The following is an 18,932-nucleotide window of genomic DNA, read 5'->3' as shown; positions in this document are numbered from 1 at the left end:
AATAATCACTCATTTGCTAAAGGTCATAGTTTTTAACAGGGCCTCTTAGATTATACTCATTGAGAGTAAGTCTGCACAAGTGATTATTTTTTGAAAACAAGTCAAATCCATAGCTGTTATATTTACCTCTGTTTTACTGGTAATGTGCAAATGGTACATTCTGCTCCACAGATTGTAGACTACATAAGATTTAGAAGACAAATCCTTTGGCTCTCTCATTACTTTAGAAAAGACAAATTTAGAAGCCTTAAAAGGTCATTGTATTTACAACCAGACTAATTTATCTTTTGTGAAAACTGTTATAGGGGACTTTTGGTAACATACCAACAAAATTAACAGTGAGCAATTACGAAAACATACCTACATGTATCGATAGATACATGGATTTTCTTTTGGATCACTGTTTTTGTACAGTAAACAATTCAGTTACCCTAATACAAAGGATGACAAGGATGTCTTAATAAATTATTACATATGATGAAGAAGCTGAAACCTTGTCAAAGAAATGCAGAGGTCTTATTACAGAAACCTCCAAAAATTCAAGCAGCAGATGACAGCAAACATTTTTACTGGCACTTGTATAGGCTGACACCTGGGCTCCAGGGCTAAAAACACAAATCATATATCATCAAATTCCTGGTGAAGGAATGCAGACTTAGTAGCTTGTAAGACCAATATAGTAAAACTCAGATATAAAATAGAACTTGGGAATCAACAAATACAGAGCAAGCATCAGGTTAGCAAACACAAAACAAGAAATACAAGCAGATCCAAGAGCTAAGAGCAAGAAATACTTAACATCAATGTTATACTGTTTCTATCAGGATGCAGGCCCTTCACCATCCTTCTAGAACACAACCTGGCATTATTGGCCTTACAGCCCCAAAGAGTCTAACACCAGAGAGAGAGGCAGATGATAAACTGCTCATGTTTGAGTTTTAGCTCTAAAACTTTTTGAAATTAATAGGATAATTAGGGATAGAGTTTTGACAGTCTATGTAAAGTATTATATTGGGACAAAAACTCTGACTAGGATGCTAATAATTTATTTAGACTAAGAAATAAATCTTGCCTCTGTATATAAGCTGTATTCCTTTAGTTCTCATCAATTGTGTGCAGTGTTTAATTTGGTCTCTTGCTCAGGGAATGCGGTTTAAATTTTAGTGAAATAAAATAATGCAAATTAAAGGATTTATTAGATTTCTATACCCAACTGAAGTACTGAAAATAGAACTGAAATGGCAAAAATAGATGTCTCATAAAAGTTTGTGATTGCAGAAAGAAAATCTTGGTTAGTCTCAAACTGCAATTTGTCATGTATGTCTTGCAGACAGAGCCAGAAGCTGCACTAAACCCAACACAGTATCAGACTCAAAATCATGCCGTGTTTGGGATCATGACTCAACCTCATTAGCACGCAGCAACATCCTAAACAAACAGTTTAAAGGGATATTGATTTTAGTTTTATGACTAAGTTGCCACTTACAATCAAAAAAACCTCACAGCCTCTGAGTGGTGAAGGTGTTTTTGACAAGTATATTGGTTTAGCATCATGGATTTTACAAGTGGTATAGTAAGGTGGTTTTAATGCTGTTTTATAAAAGTTTATGAAAAGTGAAAAAGAAACTGGACGCTAATCCAAAGTGAGGAAAATACTTTATATTATTGGTGAAGCTAATCATTCCAGAGCACAGCTTAGGCAAAACTACAATATACAAAATACAATACTAGAATACCCTACATGGGGACACATACACACACACAGTTTGGGGAATTGCATCCTGCTGGCAATGGCACAGAAGTCAGTAATATCAACCTTGGTGGAAAAAACCAAGCAAACAAAAATACACCACCAAAAAACCTATAAACTCACCACAACAGCCAAGCAAAAGAAACAAACAAGACACTTGATTTGCAGGTATAATTAATGGGAATGTTGTGAATGAACTCGCATATGTTCATTCAAATCATCACTATCCACATTAGACTCACTCTTTACATATGAACATAAATCGAAAGCCTGCTTCAGTACCATGAATGTCAGGATATGCTGCTGAAAGACACAATTAAAGCATGGGTTACAAAAATTAAACCTTAGGGTAAATAGAGCATGGGTTAATGCTCCATGACACCTATTCAGTGTTCTGACTGGCTTTAAATTCCTGAAAAGCACAATCTCACAAACATGGCTTCACACATCAGTCACAGATATCATCTGGGTTTTTAGTGGCATAAATTTTAAAAAACAAAACAAAAAAAACCTCAACACTCCACGTGTTTGGCTTCCACAGAAACACAAGCACTTACAGGCATTACAGTGAGATTAGGATGCAGTGGTTATAAAGCATAAAATGCCATTCTGTCAGTAAAGGTCAGCACTTCCATCATTCTTGCTTCTTTCAGCACATGAGTTTCCCCTAAACAATTTACAGGAAATGGAAGGGAAAATAACCAAATCATTGGAAAATTTGTTAAATATGCCATCTGGTCTTCACAGATGGGCCTGTACCACAGGTCATGTACACTTTTCCTCTGTCATCACTTACTGAAGAATTAGAAGCAGGTAAAGGAACAGAAGCAATGACTCTAGAAAGTGCATTATCAGTACACCATGTGGAGATTTAGCCACTGTGTCACCACTTACACTCCACTGAGACACAAAGTTTTCCAGGTTGATGAAATCTAACTCAAAAGGGAAACAAAATCACTTCAAAGTTTTGATCTGTAATGAATCACAGTGATATTGTGAAAACTATCTAGAAAAAGGTGTCAAAAATAAGGGAAGAATGGTTATTGTATAGTACAGTGATAGCAGTTCTGCAATGTTCAAAAACACAGTCTTATTATCAGTGTGCCTTTATAATTCACCTGAATTATCTCCAATTCAAAAATAGGAAAGAGGCAGGGAACAACCAGCATTTTTTCAAACACAACAGAAGAATAATTGTTCCATGTATCCATGTTTCCACTACCCAACTTTTAAACTAAACTCCTTGCTCTTAAGCAAAGAGCATCCTGGTAGCATTGAAAGAATTCTGCAGTCATGAGGAGTTTATGGTTTTAAAAGCCCTACACAAACTCAGATTTTTTATTGTTCCAATATTCCTTCTTAAAGGAGTGGAAAGGGATCATTTACTTTTAAGATAAATGCTGTTTCACATATTTAAAATAATACCCACATTTTACTTATCTGTATCCAGTACTAATCACAAAGTGCCAACATGCCTTTCAGATCACTTAATATGGAGTGGTTTATTCAAAACCACTCAGCAGCACAACCCAGACAACTTCTCACACTTCCACTCTCCCCCCTGCATGATCACTTCCAGCCCTATAGGAAGGCTATCAACCAAGATCTGACATTAGGACAGTGACGTAACAGAACACTGACCACAAATCACCCTAGCCTTGGCAGGGAGTATGGCTACTATTGAATTCTAGAATAACACACACTCTGCCACTGTTTTTTGCCAGTGTTCTAATGCAGATTATGTCCTCAATACACCATCCATCACCAGGAAAACAGTGCTCTGCTGGCTAATGACCATTATGTCCTTTATTCTCACCTGTCAGGTATCATTCAGTGCATTAGTATTCCATGATACAAGTGATATATCAATTGTAAAAACTTATTTAGCCTGCAGAAGAACCGAGTCATTCAAAATTCATCATCAAATTTATTTTCTTTGAAGGGAAAATGAAACTTTTTAAAATGTCTCATCTAATTCATTCTACAGTGTAGCCTACTTCAACAGAAATCAAGAAAAGCTGGAATTCACATCCCTTGTACACCATCACCAGATTCCCAGTGTGTGACAACTTCTGGAGTAGCACTTCATTAACACAGAAAGCTTGTGGTATTACTTTTTAAGGAATTAATCTTAATAACTTCAGTGAGAACAGCAGTTACTCTGCACTTAGGGCCACATAAATAAGTCAAAATTACACCTCTACTTCTACAAAGTAAATAAGAACCTAGCTCACAAAAATATAGAAATTTTAAAAATAATTAGAAAAGTAAATACAACAGAGGGGGCACCTTTACCCTCAACTGCATTATTACAGGTTTAAGACATTCAAAGATGTCACCAGGATAAGCAACAACTCATTTCTAGTAGCATTCTAAGTGGCTGATACATAGGCACAGAAACAGTCCATCAGTGCAACAGTAAATTCTATTCAAGATAGTTTGGAAAAAGAATAGGACAAAAATATGCCATATGGTATAACTTAAACTGATGCAAATATATTCATATCAGCCATGGCCTACTCAGCTAGAATCCATTTACCATGTCTACATGGATTATAAGCAAAGGTCAAAAAGGCAGGATATGCAAGAAAAGTGAGAAACATCTCTTCTTGCTAAGACCTGTCAAGATAAAAAATAAAATCACTGACATTTGGACCAAGTCATGTGAATAACTGAATTTGTAGCAAAATTCAGTTCTAGTCTGGTGATCTTCAAATATTATTTTGAAGTTGATACAAAGACCATTCTATGCATTGAGGGAAGAATGAAAATTACCTAGTCTCAATCTTTCCTGACTGGTCTCCCCAAATGACTTTGACACCTCTTATTTTATATTTAGGTTGCAAATCTTATGCACAAAAATTATCCTTTCATTATGCCAACAGAATGCTAAGCCCAGCAGCCTCCCATGTGCAACTCAAATCCAGACAACAGCATTTTTAGACTGACTGATGAACACAAGGTGACAGTGGAGACTTCCCACCCTGGAAACCACATAACAAGGATCAATGAAGTAAAAACACTGTCAAAAGACTTGATCAGCAATTTGACCTGGGCAGTGGCACCAACATCAATATCTAGCATGAGGCCAGGATTCATTGTTTCCTCAATCCCTGTGGGATGCATGTTCCCTATCCAGGAAGAAGGGCACCACCTAGTGAAGCTCCAGCACCATTTCTTGAAGCACCTGCAGAATTCCAGTGGTCCTCACCATCCTTGATTGTCTCACCATACTCACCAGCCAGAGAAACTGGTGGCATAGCTCACCATGAATAATGTGTATTGCAAGTGACAGAGTGATGCAATGCTAATGTTTTTCTCTCCATGCCTCACACTCAGTATTTTGTCCTTGAACACACTCCAAATCCTTTAATACTGCCAAAAGTGACCAAGAATAAACTACTTCACAGGACACAAAAGTAGAATTCCTGTTTGAAGAGTGAGGAATAAGTATAAATCTTCAATACATTTAAAATTAAATTTATACGTGTATTACATAAAGATGGCAAGTGAAAGCCCTGAGATTTTCACTGCACAACAGCATGTCCTCTTTCCTGCAGTTTATAGTTAAGAGTCCTTAAACCCTGGAATATGGAACTAGAAATTATGTGAAGTCCAGTATCTTGGAATCAAAGTTAGCCCTCAGTTTCTGGAGCAGAACAAACGTAAAGCAAAAGAATCCCAGAGACAATAAAAGTGGCTATGGTTTACGTCACCAGCTGTGCACCACAGTGTCTGTTAAAAGGCTGATGGCATGACAGCCACAGATACATCACAGGTAAATACAAACACAGCTACATAAATAGAACATTTCCACAGGCTTTTCTTCTGAATGTACCTCAAAATGAGATACAAATGCTACCTCAACCTAGGAACAGGACAGTGTGTTCAGTAAAATGCTGAACATGAACGTCAACATCCAAATATAATGCTATAGAAGTGGAGTTGATGGCAAAGGGAAAGCAAGGTCTGAACTATTCTTTTTCTATTCCAAACAAACTTAAGTGCTTCAGGGCACAACTGTCTGCAGAGCAGCACATTGCTTAACCTCTGAAAAAAAAAATTCCTATAGCAGAGGTACCATTCCTGCAGTACAGACTTTTAAGAAATGAGCCCAGATAAAACACTTTATCAGTTATTCATCTTTTAAACAAGCCAAAGATATTTCTTCTCACTTTTAGAAACCAAACCAATGCACTAACTTTATTGGGCATTAGTTTGGCTCCTGTACTATTATGGACACTGATATGCCCTCCAGACCACATGAGTCAGAATCTAAATATTTCAGGCAGGTAGTGTGATGACTCCACCAAGTCACAAACATGATTTATAAAAGGGTACTCAAAACCTTTAGCTCCTAGTGACTTGAATGAGAATTTTTGTTGCTTAGTAACTCTTAAAGAAACTGACATTTGAAAACTAGTAAGGCTGTGAGCAGCTGTACAGAACATTTGTTTATAGTATTCTGGTTGTCTAAAACTGTATGCCTATAACCGTAGTACTTTACCATCTAATGTAGTACTCTGACAAACTTAAGGTATTCTGCATGCAATAAACTGATCTTTACAGAATTTCACCAAGACTTGTTTAATTATACTACAGGCCACCTATTCTGCACACAACACAGCTGAAATAAACTACTCATGACATACAGAAACTTTAGTATAGCCCTATACAATAACATTCATTATTCATACATTAAGTTTAGCATCTGCTACTAAGAAGCCATCCTGTTTCACAATTTTGGACCTACCTGCAGCACTAAATATGCTAATATCAGGGGGTTTGCAGTACAGCTACAAAATATTCTGTATTTTCCTCTCTGTACAGAAAGATGTATACAACAAAGAGAATTCTTACTGTAAAACACCTGACTCAAGTTTATGTAATTGAGGGTTACTATTAAGACTTGTCATTCTTCTTTTTGATATTGATTCTATATCAAATGCAATTGTATGTCTCCTGCTGATATCAAGAGATGTCATGAATCTAGATCTGAGGGCAGAATCTAGCTCACAGAAAATTAATACTTCTTGCAGTTTCTAGTTCAGAGAAGTGCAGGTGTTAAGAAGCACTAATATATCTTTCAAAAGGCACTCAGTAAATTGTTTATTTATCCTGATACAAAAGGAAATCAGGAAAACCACAGTTTTCATCAGAATTACGAGTTTTTTTAAACAACTAATTGAAATATTTCAGTGTAATATATGCATCCACACATTATACAACTGTGTATATCAAGAATAAGTGGAAGAGTAAAATCCTTCAATGTTACAGGGAGCAGTTTTCACTTTCAGATAGGATGTATTAGGATTATCTAACTGCATTGTGAAGACATCCTCTGTGTTTCTACCTCTCTCTGTGGCACAATTTCCCTAGAACTTCACACTCCATTAGTCAACAGGATTCAGCACAGGTCAGAGAAAGAAAACAAAACACACAACTCCAGCAGAAGTGATGCAGAAGAGCTAATACAGGCCAAAATTCCCATTTTACCCAGTTCAGTAAAAAACAGTACATGAATGCCAGGAGAATGATCACTTCACTGCAATGGATAATTTTCCATCCAGATGGTTGCTGGTGTTTATTTGGCTCTTGATTGAGGTTTTTCAGATTCAATCCAGTGCATATTTGATATGAATACGAAGTGATAAATTCTTACAGCCTTCCTCAAAAGGATTTTTGTTTGAATGACGCCATGGATCTAATAGACTCTAGTTTCATTTAACAGCTATCAAGATATTTTCAATTGAATAGAAATAGTAGAACTATAAAAACCTTGAAAAATAGGCCCCTTCATTGGAAAAATATGGATAAAATACACATTGTAGTGTAATCTTTCCAGCTTCTAATCATCAGCAATAAACTTTTAGGCAGAAGCATATTTGAGGGAATAACAGGAAGAAGGCAATAACAATAAGAGAAAGCAAGAGTGATATCACTTTTTTTGATGCCCTGACCACCTTCCCAGACAAGGCAGCTTCTCTGAAACTAAGCCCATAAAACTGTCTTGTCGAAGACATGCCAAGCATTACAAACTGAGAAAGAGCCACAGCAGCATCTGAAAAAGGAAGCTTTCAAACACAGATGAATACACACACAAGCACAAAACCAGCCTCAAAATTTTGGAGACTAAATAGTCCAAATGCCACAGTCCCATTCCTGCCAGTTAAGAATCCCAAATGTTATCCAGTAAAAGCTTTCCCTGACAGCTACAATGAATTTATGAGATGCTCCTACAGCTCTATTTCTTGCCCCCCTGTACTCCTGCACTAACCCAGGCTGCTCTCACACACCAAATGAGACTGCAGTTCCCAACTCTGCTTCTCACACAGTTCAGCTCCAATGTCCCCTGTGGCTTCCCAGCCAGCCTCATTCCCACTGTATCTATTCCAGTTGCTCTTATAACCAACACATACTGTAATAACTAACTCAGCCTTTTTTTATCTTCAGCTTTCAGTTGTAGCTGGTGGCAATCTCTCACCAAAATCAAAATTCTCATCTGATCCATTCACCACAGGAAATTGCACGTGTACTTTTTCTTCAATGCATCATCACCTCAAAGTTTCAGCAGAAGATGTTTCTCTGAAGTGCTCCATCTCAGTACTAAGCCCACCCTCAAAGTTTTCTTCCCTCATACATTATGCTAAGGTTCACATTAACATTATTAAAATCCAGACTTTTCTGGCCCTACTACTACATTTCCATTAAAAACAAAAAAAAAAAAAAAACCAAGCAACCAAACACAGGAGGGGGGGAAAAAAGCAGGAGTAATGGATGCCACTCTAGGTAGAATTCCACAGTCTTAGCCCTAATGGCTCCCTCCTACATAAAAAATAGTTTGCTCCTTTTTTACCAAAAATAAAGGGATTTCTAGCTTTTCCTCTACTCTGACATGTCACTGTTGCATCTCAGTTTAGCTATTTGTAACAGAGAATAACTCAATGCATCTCTTTCACAAAAGCTTTATCTTTTAGAGTAATAGTTGAAAACTGGCTATTGCTCACACTCTATATTACTACATACCTCCACTATTTATCTTTCAGCAACCTTGTGAAAAAAAATTTTAAAGCATGTTGAAAAAAATAAATATATTCTGCTGTTTACTTTGGTTTGCACTTTCTAGGTAGGACCTGGGATTTTTTTAACAGCTAGCGGCAATCAAGACTAAAATGTAAAAAAAAAAAAATCTCATCTTACTGTGGAAATTAACCCAATTTTCTTCTCTTTTAGCAGATTTTACAAACCAATTTGAAGAAGGAGGTGCAGTGATTCCTATACTAAAAGTTGCAACTATGCTTCAATTGGTTTAAGATTTCTGAATTGGGGAAATAGCATATTTTAAAAAGTTGTGTTTACATGGAAGTATTTTATCATGTTTACCAGTATATTTCATATCAGCTTTAGTGGGGACCTGTCAAATATTACAATATGATAGAGATCACTATAAAAATTCCTGCAGTCCACAAAGAATGCTTTAAGCCTGAACTGAAAGTAAACAAAACTCCAAAACAAACAATTTCTGGCTCAATATTGCACGTCACTCTCAATAGCATCATTGTTTCCATAGCTACAAATATAGACTGCTTCAAAGGAAAGAAGCAGTGCAACTGAAAATGACAATGCACAATCAAAACAGGCACACACATTTTTCAGACAGCACATGTGGGATGGAGAGAGGAATTAAACATGGTGGCACAGGATGCTGTGGGGTTTTTGCATTTGACAGTAATGCCAGTGATGAGAGTACATCAAGCTCAGAACAGTAAGCAGCAGTAAACCTCTCACTGCAGTATCACTTGATGTATTTCTACACCTAGTGGAAGGAAGAGGAGAACAGAAAGGATGGAAAACACCAGCAAGAATCAGCAAAACAGGACAAGTGCCCCTCTTGCCGATCTAGCCACCTACAGACTCAGACACAATTTTTTAATTGAATTTCCTTAGAATTTTCAATTGTTCTATATGGTTGTGAAGACAATCAAATCCTTTATATTGCTTTAATCACAAATGATGACAAAATTTAGATAGATACTACACCTAGTACTAACTATAACCATTCCAGGAGAGGATACAGCAAAGTGAACCTGCACAGAGGACAGACAAAACACAAGGATGAGAGCATATAGGAAAACAAAAGTCACTCCACAGCATCTAGCAGCTGTTCTGTTCATCTCTATTAGGTTTGTGGTCCCTACATTTCCCTGTGCAAAAGTTTACTTCACTCTCAGCCAGCTACTCCAGGACTACAATTTCCTCATAACTTACTGGACAGGAAGATAAATTATTTTCTTCTTACAGCTGAAATTCCCAAGGCTCACAAATATCAACCTTTCCCCATCAATTAATTCTACAATGAGTGTTAGAATAACACCAAGACCATCAGACTCACACCAGTGCCACCACTCAGTGGCACACAAGAAGAAACAGCATAATCTACAGCTATAGTGAAATTTAATAAATAATTTTCAAACATATATACATATAAACACACTAGAAAAATCCCCACCAAAAAACCCCAAAACCACTTATCTCTAGTAGCTTAGACCACCCTGCCTTTTCCAGTGTAGTGACAAACAAGATGCCTCCACAGAATGCCATGGCATATTCAGAAACATGTATCAGAGTGATTCTTCCCTTCTCAAATTGAGTGACAGCACTTACAAAAAATCCACCTAAAATGTCCTTCTTTAGTCTCACAGGCTCTAAGGAACAGTTATCACTGATACCAATTTCTTCCAATAGTCTTTTTAGGGAGCAGTTGATAAAGGCCACATGAGAACAGCATTATCTGCAGTTTATATTGGAAGTCATCTCTAGTGGAAGCAGAGATGAAGAATGGTTATTAGAAGATGGTGTCACTGCTCCCTCAGATGTTGTCCCTGCATAACTACTGCTTGTTTACAGCATTGGAAAGTATAAAGTTTTGGAGGTGTTATTTCTATGAAGAATATCATACCATGATAAACTACAAAGTTTGAGATTACAAATTCAGCCCTTGTTATACATGAGTACTGACATATATGACCTTCCATCATTGTCACAAAAACAGAACAAACACCTCATTATCTTTATTAGAACACTGAAAGCAGCACTGTCACCAAAATGTCAGTCACAAGAATATTACCTTTCAGACAAGGATAATCTTGCTGCTACAAAATAAAGCTATCAGTGCTCAAACAAAGCTAGTTCGGGCAGCAATAAAATAACCATTAAACTTGCAAATCAGAATTCCTAATAGTTGCAGCATATGTTTGACTGAAAATAAGCAAAGCACAGACCAGAAAGTTTTGCAAGACCAGCAGTAGGTTTAAAATAGAAGTTCCTAACAGGAAATTCTTATTCTTTTAATTTTAGGCATAGATTTAAAATAATTTAAAAAAAAACAAAACAAAACATCACCCAAACAGATCAGTCTCAAACTCAAAAACTTCTTAATATGGGCCTTCTACTACACTACTACATCTCAAATTTCTTCCCCAAGACCTAGCTTGGAGCAGTAAGTTACTGATGCCAAAATATGAGATTTCTGCATGAGCAATTTGTGAAATTTAAACACTATGGATTTCAGTCTCTTATATCTTTTAATTGCTGACTGCAATGGACTGTGTCAGAGAGGAAATAAAAGGAGGGGTTTTACATTTTTCATATTTTCCTCAGGCTACCAATGGAAAAATTCAGGACTTTTTCTAAGGTATATCAGTGCCAATGATGTGTCACATGTCATTACTTTATAATTAGGCTGATAGACAAAAAGAATAATGCAGCTGACATTCTATTAAAATAAAAATTGTTCCCCAAGGCATAAAAACACTGACACAAGCATCTAAAAAAGCAGAATAAAAATTATATAGGGAACTCTTTATCTGTGCTGCTGTCTTTTTCAGATTCAAATAAGTAATTCTTAGTTATGTGTGTATTGAATATTGAATTATCATATGCTGATCTTTAATTATTTTTTCAAAGCAAAATGTAATGAAACCCTTGTTAAGCTAGGAACAACAGCTGACTGAAGAGAATAGGAGACTATCTACACTCTATACTACTTGAGATTACAATTTGATTATCAATTGTTCAATTCTTCAAATAAGCAAATAACCAAAAACCAAATGCATTAAAAAAAATAAAGACAGCCATTTTTTTGTCAAGAGTTTGACACAATTAAGCTTTAAAAACCAAATTTGAAAACACTACGATTTCATTCTGTATAGAACTTTCCATAAAATGCTCCTGGACATGATCAGGATTTAGGCAATACAGAGCTGTAACTCCATGTAGTGCAGAACATATTCAGTTTAGATTGTGGCTGGAAGTTAGACAGACTAGCAGAATTACCAGATTACAAAATTGTGGTTCATAGCCAAAATAACAGCCTTCACAGCACATTCAAATTTTAATTTTTCATTAACATAAGTAAGAGATGTTCCATCTAGTCTTTGCAGGTACAGATAGCACAAAAAGTGTACTTTTCCATCTGTTGGGGTATAAACTACTAGAAGAAAGTATTTCCACCTCTGTGCATTTCAGCAGCATTATTTGAAATATAAAACTTCATATTCGGTTTGGACTGAACCTAGTCCATAGCATGGTTTTTGTGGGGTTTTTTCCTAAAAACTGTTAATACTTTTCCAGTTGGCCAAAAAGAGTTCTTCACAAAGGTGTGAGATCTTCAAAGATCTAGCTCTTTGTACAGTGCTTTCATTCCCAACACAATGACAGAGACAGATTGTGTTTTCAAATGTATGACAAGGACTCCTGTGATTTAGTTGTTCCTATTAAAGAATTACACTCAGATTATATAATTAGTTAAATTATCTCCAGTTGACTATCCTCCTCTTATGTTCCAGACTCAGAATTCAAAACACGTTTAAAAGGCAGACTTCTTGAAAAGTTATTATTTTGTTTCCTGTTCCTCGAGTACTGCCAAAGGAAGGGCTACTTAGTTCTCTCTGTACTCTATTATATAGAGTGCACAGCATCTGAAATTATCTTCAATTCACCATGCTACAAAAATATAGACAAAAAAACAAATAGGGCAGGTAATTGTGTAGAAGGCCAGTATTTTTGAAAGTTCAATATTCAGAGCACCACTTGTTTAGTGACAACAAGGGAAGGATCACTGCTGCACTGAAGAACAAGTTCATATCATCCCTTGACAGATGTATTGCAGAGAACAAAAAAGATGCTTGATGTCTTGATTTGCTGAGCATACACCTGAGGTGGTGTGCTCTATTCCCACTCCTCATTTTCAAACTTCCCTTGCTCACTAGGATCTTGTCACTTGCCTCAGTTGTCCCATTCAATCTGGATGTTGCTCAGAGGTGACACTGCCCAGAGCCAACAATAAGTTTTGGCATAAGGTCATACTAAATATCATAGGTCACAAATTTTTCCACAGATTTTTACCAAACTCACCAAGGGAAAAGAGAAACAGTTTACTCTGTGTTGTCCCTCTGTGTACTAAATAAGGTGAGAAAAAACCTTTTTTGCCAGCATTGAAGTAAATGGCAAACGTGGAAAGATTATGTTCAGAAAGATCAAAAACCTGCAACAAACAATATAAGATCTGGTATATTGCTTTTCATATATGCAGCTTATTTTCATGTATGCAATTGCCTTTGGAAACACTTGTGGTGTTAAATAATGGCAAGGTAACCTGTATTCTTCTAGATGCACATTTGTAGATGGATAACCACAGCTAGGTTCATAAATTCATTCATTTATGTAAAAGGAGCCTAATTTCACAAAATAACAGACACAAACTAAGTTAAATCAGCAACATATCTGGAGACAGGAAGAGATAAAAGCACACATCAGACTTCAATTTGAGACTATTTTTTAATTTCTGGGAAAACCACAATTACTGTTTATACTTTAGTTCACCTCAAAGACTAAACTGATTATATACCAGATGTTTTCTATTACAAGTTAACTTGTAATAGAAAGTAAGGGGAAAAGTCAATGCCTCTAACCAAGTAAAGTATTGATTTTTTCCACCTGGTAAAAAAAAAAAAACAAACCAAAAAAACAAAGTTAACCAGCACTGTGTTCTAAGAATAAACAAGCAGTTGCATAATTACTTATTTCAATTTTCAACAGCAAAATTATGTTCTCTCAATTATTAGAATTTACATTGCTATTCCTTTTTCAAAAATGCAATTAAGACTTTTGTAAAAAATTATAAAGGCATCTCAAAAATCTTCAAGCATTTACTCTCACTTAAATTAAAGCATAGTCACTCAATAAGCCTCACTATTAGAGTTCAATAACAGGAAAATTTGTCTATGGATATTGTAAAAATAGCTACACTAGAAGTCTTCACAGAGAAAAATTCTAAAGTGTATGTTTTGGGGGGAGTTTTGACTTGTGGCAATCACAGATAAGTGAGAACTTCAATCAGTTTTTTTTCTCCTTATATTAAATAATTTAATGGTTTCAACTTCTCTGCACAAGACAAAAATACTGTATTATATAGTTGAATTTTATCTTTATTACATATGAAATAATTTTACAAATAAACTTTAGAAGTGAACACTTGACCTCAAAACATGGTCCAGTCTCTGGCACATCACCACCATCACATATCATATGTATAACACAGAGAGTGACTGAAATACATCAAGTACCTCAGAAGGAAAAGCAGCTGCTTCTGAACAAGATGCAAAGTTGACATGTGCAGATTTTACCATTTCAAACAGATACAGTGATTTCTCTATTCACGAAATTGGAGAGAAACAGCAAAAATAATGGCTTCACTGGCTAGGCAAAAAAAAAAAAAAAAAAAATCAGGACTTCATCTTCCTCAGCTTCTGAAAAATACAAACGCTTACCTTTCTGTACACCAGCATGTTTGGGGATTCATCAGCCACCCCATTGCTGCTTTGCCCATAATTATTTCCTTGTGCCATGTCCCACAAATTTGATCCGCTTTTGGATGTTGCACTGTAAAAGGTAAAAGTGGTTTCAATAGGGCATCGCCTCGGTCTCCTTGCTTCCCTGATGATTAATGGACCTGACTTTCTACCAACAGCGTTATCAAAATCAGTGTATGCTCTTACTCCAACAGATATTTACATTGGAGCGAAGCTGCTAATTCACCATTTACTGTCATTACGCGCTCTTGCCGGTAAATAATGGATGTAACGTGTCGATCTAATTTAAACGTTAATGAATTGTCACTCAGAGCCCTGACACACCGCTAACCACCGCAGCGCACAGACGCCTCCTCACAAAGCGCTTCACCGAGGGACGCTCTGCACCTTCCAGGCCAGTTTCGGGAGGACGGACTCTGCCCATGACGCGTATTCAGCAGTGCCCTCCGCTCACAGCTCGGGTCGTAGCAACTTTCACAACATTCAAACGCACAAAAAGCAAACCAGACGCTTTGAGCGCCCTGCAATTTACCAGCGCATCTGTGCTCATACATACGCCGGGGCAGGGGAGCAGGTGACGAGGGAAAATGAAGAAACAAGCCAGAACGCCGTTCCGGTTGCTTTCACCTACTTTAATCGCACTTTACCGCCAAACACCGGCTCCCTGCCAGCCCCGTCTCCTCCCCGCCCTCCCCCGGGTCACACGGGAGCTGCACTAAGCAGGAGCTCGGATCATGCCTTAGCTCCGGCTTTGCACGCAGGTGTAAGAATGTGCTCCATCTACAGACCACACCGGCGGATGCGGAGAGCCCGGAGAGCCGCGGAGCCCGGCTCCAAGCACTACCCTCCCGAGCCCTGCCCAGCGCCGAGCCGCCTCCAGCTCGGGTCGCTGCCCCCCGCGCTGCCCCCCGCCGGGTGCGCGGCTTCGGGCGGCCAAAGGCCGGCGGCGCGGCTCGCCCGCGGCAGCCAGCGCGGAGCCGCAGCTCCAGCACCGCGGACAGCGGCGGCGCCGCCCGGGGCCCGGCGGGAGCGCGGCTCGGCCCCGCCGCGGGAGGCGCGGGGCGGGGGCGCGGAGCCGCCCGCTCGGTTACCTCTGGGCCAAGGTCACTGCGCGCCGGCCGCGGCTCCTCGCCTGCTCCTGTGGGTGTCAGCCGGCAGCGGGCGGAGGGACGCGGCGATCGCTCATCACACACACGCACTGCGGGCGGAGGCGCTGCTGCCGCCGCCGAGGCTGCGGCTCTCCCGTGCTCTGCCGGAGCGGCGGCGGCTCAGCTCCCTCCCCGCAATGGAGCGGCCGTCACGTGGGGGACGGGCACGTCAAAGGTGCTGCCGCTCCGCCACACCGCACAGCCTTCCTCCTCCTCCTCCTCAGCGCTCTCGGCTCCCTCACCGAAAACCGCGGCCAAGAAACGGCAGCTGCCAGCAGATCTGGCAGCAGCCGCTGTAAATGAGATTAGGCATCACTGGAGGGCTGGGCAGGAAGAGAATGTGGGCTAACGGGATAGGAAAGGAAAGGGGGAGTTGGGGAAACTGTGTCACCTCCTTCATATTTCTTTACTGACAGCAACAGGGAATATGCCTCTCCCTCTGTCTTATGCTGGACACCTCACGTTTTTGGTTTTTTTTTTTCAGTGAAAACTAATGAGAGCCTGTGCTCTGTTGGCACCGCACACTTCCCTGAGCAGTGGAAGAGAGCAGAGAGTAAGTCTGTTTCAGGTAGATAGGAAGAAACCCTCAGGACACCCCGACACCCTCGGGACTGTTTCGCTATGACCTAGGCATCTGCCTCGCGTTGGCTATGCTAAGAGACAAAGACCGGGTCTGTTAGTCTTATTTCCCCATCACATGCAGATAAGAATACTTTTGCAGTACCGCTTTTGCAAAGGAGTTGAAAGCCCGCAACTCAACATCCACAAGAACACAGGATACTTAAGTGCTTAAGCTTTGGTGCATCTTCATGTAAAAGTGTCTTTTCTGGAAACAGTAGCTCTTAGTACAAGAACGATCTTGCAAAAGAACCCTCTAGTGTGAGCTGCGCTTTGAATTGCATGATTTACCGCATACAATCAGAGAGGTTTCCATGCACGCTGGGTCACCTTCACCCTTACTTGTTCTACCTTTCTCACATCTCAGAGAGCCTCAAACCAACACTATCCGGCAAAAAGTTTGTTATTATCATCTACTGCAACTACTTTTAGCTACTCTCCCAAACTTGATATAGATGTCTTGAGGTACTTCAAGAGAGGATGTGGTAAACTAGCTCAGGCAACAATAGGGAGTCACAGTGGCCACAGCAAAATGAAGGTAAAAGGACATTACTGATCTGGACTTCTTGGAGAGCTGACAAAAGGAAGACAAGTTTGGTGTTCATTCTGGGACCATTACCAAAGAAACATTATCTCCATCACAAATAGAAATGTTTTTCAGATGCAGAAGTTGCAAAAGGTAAAATGACACAAGAACACTTTTCAAAGAGATACAGTATCTTTCTGCTTCAGAGTTCCTCTTCTTTGCTGCCAATGTACCTCAACTTTGATAGAGAATACTTTAGCACATCACAAGGAACAGGAAATGTGAAAACAAATGGGGTAGAAAAGAGAGAACTCTAGAGTTTTGAAGCAGAAGAGAACAAGGGAAAGAATTTAACAGCACAAGCATAAAATGAAGACATATCAATGTTGAAAGCAGTTGGCAGAGGAATTTGTTAAACCAAAGATTAAACAGAACTAAGACCAGTTTCCCACTGAAATCCACTTGGCATACAACAGCATCTTGGTGAGGCTAATAAAGCCAGAATCAAAGTATTAATCTTCCAATAGATTCTCTGAATCAACCCAGTCCACCGTTGAGAAATGGGAACCAGCAATAAAGATCTCAGTCTATAATTTCCCTAGCTTTCACCCAGATGAGCAGCACTGCAGTGCTCAGAGCTCAGCAATTTGACTTTACAAGTCTGACAGGTACACTAGAAGCCAAGCGAAATGACTCCCAAGATCTGCTAAGAACACAAGTGACACCCTTGTGGTTGAACAGCATCAAAATAAACTCAAAATCTTATTTATCAGATGGGTGTTTAAAATTTTTTCAGAGCAAAAATGGGAACTGCACAAAATGCTATTCAAATATAATTTTACCCTTAAAGAGGGATAGGAGGAAAATCCTTAAAAATATCAATGAGACTTATCCTTTCCACTTGTTCTGACAACCACTTAACATAGTAATTGTGTTAAAGAGCATAACAATCAAACATTAGCAAATTCCCAGTGAGATCAAATACTTGTTTTCTTACTCTGCCTCATTTTGTTGCTAATTTAAGGGACAAAAAAATCCACGTAAAAAACTACAATTCTTGGATACATATATATGTACCTACATGTAATATATACATTTATATAATACCAACATGAAGCTACTTAAAAGCTGACTTCAAACTACTTATTTTCCATAAGGTACTCTGCAAATAGATTTTGGTAGCAGTCATGTACCTTTAGAAAACTCCCCAACAAATCTGATTTTAGGCAGCAACATTTCCCAAGTTTTTATTTTCTGAGAATGTCCTTAAAACCAAAGGCAGAAGCATCCCTGGCCAAGTTAGATTTCGGCTATGCTACCTACCTCCAATTTTGTCTTTACTTTAACCATTCTGATTATTTCACAGGTAAAATACAAAACCTTATATTAATAGGCAAGGTTTATCTTTCTTTGAAAGTAATCAAATTTTACTAAATGCAGTTCTAAAGCAGAGTAATTACTTGGGCCCATGGAAGTTAATAGGTATTTCTATAGTAACATCAAAAGGAACTGTATTTCAAAGGGTTTTTAATTTTGTCCTCAGAGCCAGAGAAATACATCACTGAGATGTTTAAGCTCTTTCACAACTACAGACCTGCTACACTGAAGCACACCAATTTTTTTTTCACCACCATGTCCATTGTCTAAATGGACCCTAATGGGGTTAAAACAGAAGAGAAGGCCAGACCAGAAACAACCCAACAATTTCCTTTTTGCTGTCACTTCATGGTGAAAGAGACCCTGGGCTGGACTACTTCCATAAATGAAAGTAGAAAGAAAATAAATTATTTTAAAAATGTGTAAGAGGATAGTCTCATTCTATTGTACTTGGGTATGTTTGTTCAATAGCCTATAAAAGGCTTTAATTTATAAATTACTTGCATATCTTTCCCATGTTGAAAGTCATCACTTATCTCATATACAACCAGCATTAGCCTCCCCAGAAAGCATGGTCTGCCAGAAGAGGAATGGCCTTTTCAAAATGCAAGGCAAAACTACTCATTAATAAAACAAAGATG

General features: G+C 38.5%; 1 protein-coding gene across 13 annotated transcripts in view; it reads right to left on the bottom strand.

Annotated features, from left to right (window-relative positions):
* Positions 1-16,125, bottom strand: part of RGS7 (regulator of G protein signaling 7) — a 222,274-nt gene extending 206,149 nt beyond the window's left edge. For 9 of the 13 annotated variants that reach the window (XM_079333396.1, XM_079333397.1, XM_079333400.1 and 6 more), the window contains exons 1-2: positions 15,714-16,059; positions 14,581-14,692 (exon numbers count right to left, since the gene is read on the bottom strand). In XM_079333396.1, the coding sequence (XP_079189522.1) occupies positions 14,581-14,658 (78 nt within the window). In that variant the 5' untranslated portion in view covers positions 14,659-14,692; positions 15,714-16,059. Of the gene's footprint in view, positions 1-14,580; positions 14,693-15,713 lie in introns of all 13 variants that reach the window. The other 4 variants (XM_079333392.1, XM_079333399.1, XM_079333390.1 and 1 more) reach the window with 4 other exon arrangements.
* Between the last annotated feature and the right edge of the window lie 2,807 nt (positions 16,126-18,932).

Source organism: Erithacus rubecula, assembly GCF_903797595.1.
Source record: "Erithacus rubecula genome assembly, chromosome: 2".
NCBI classification, from domain to species: domain Eukaryota; kingdom Metazoa; phylum Chordata; class Aves; order Passeriformes; family Muscicapidae; genus Erithacus; species Erithacus rubecula.
Note: the sequence above shows the minus strand (reverse complement) of the source record. Positions and strands in the feature narration are given on the sequence as shown.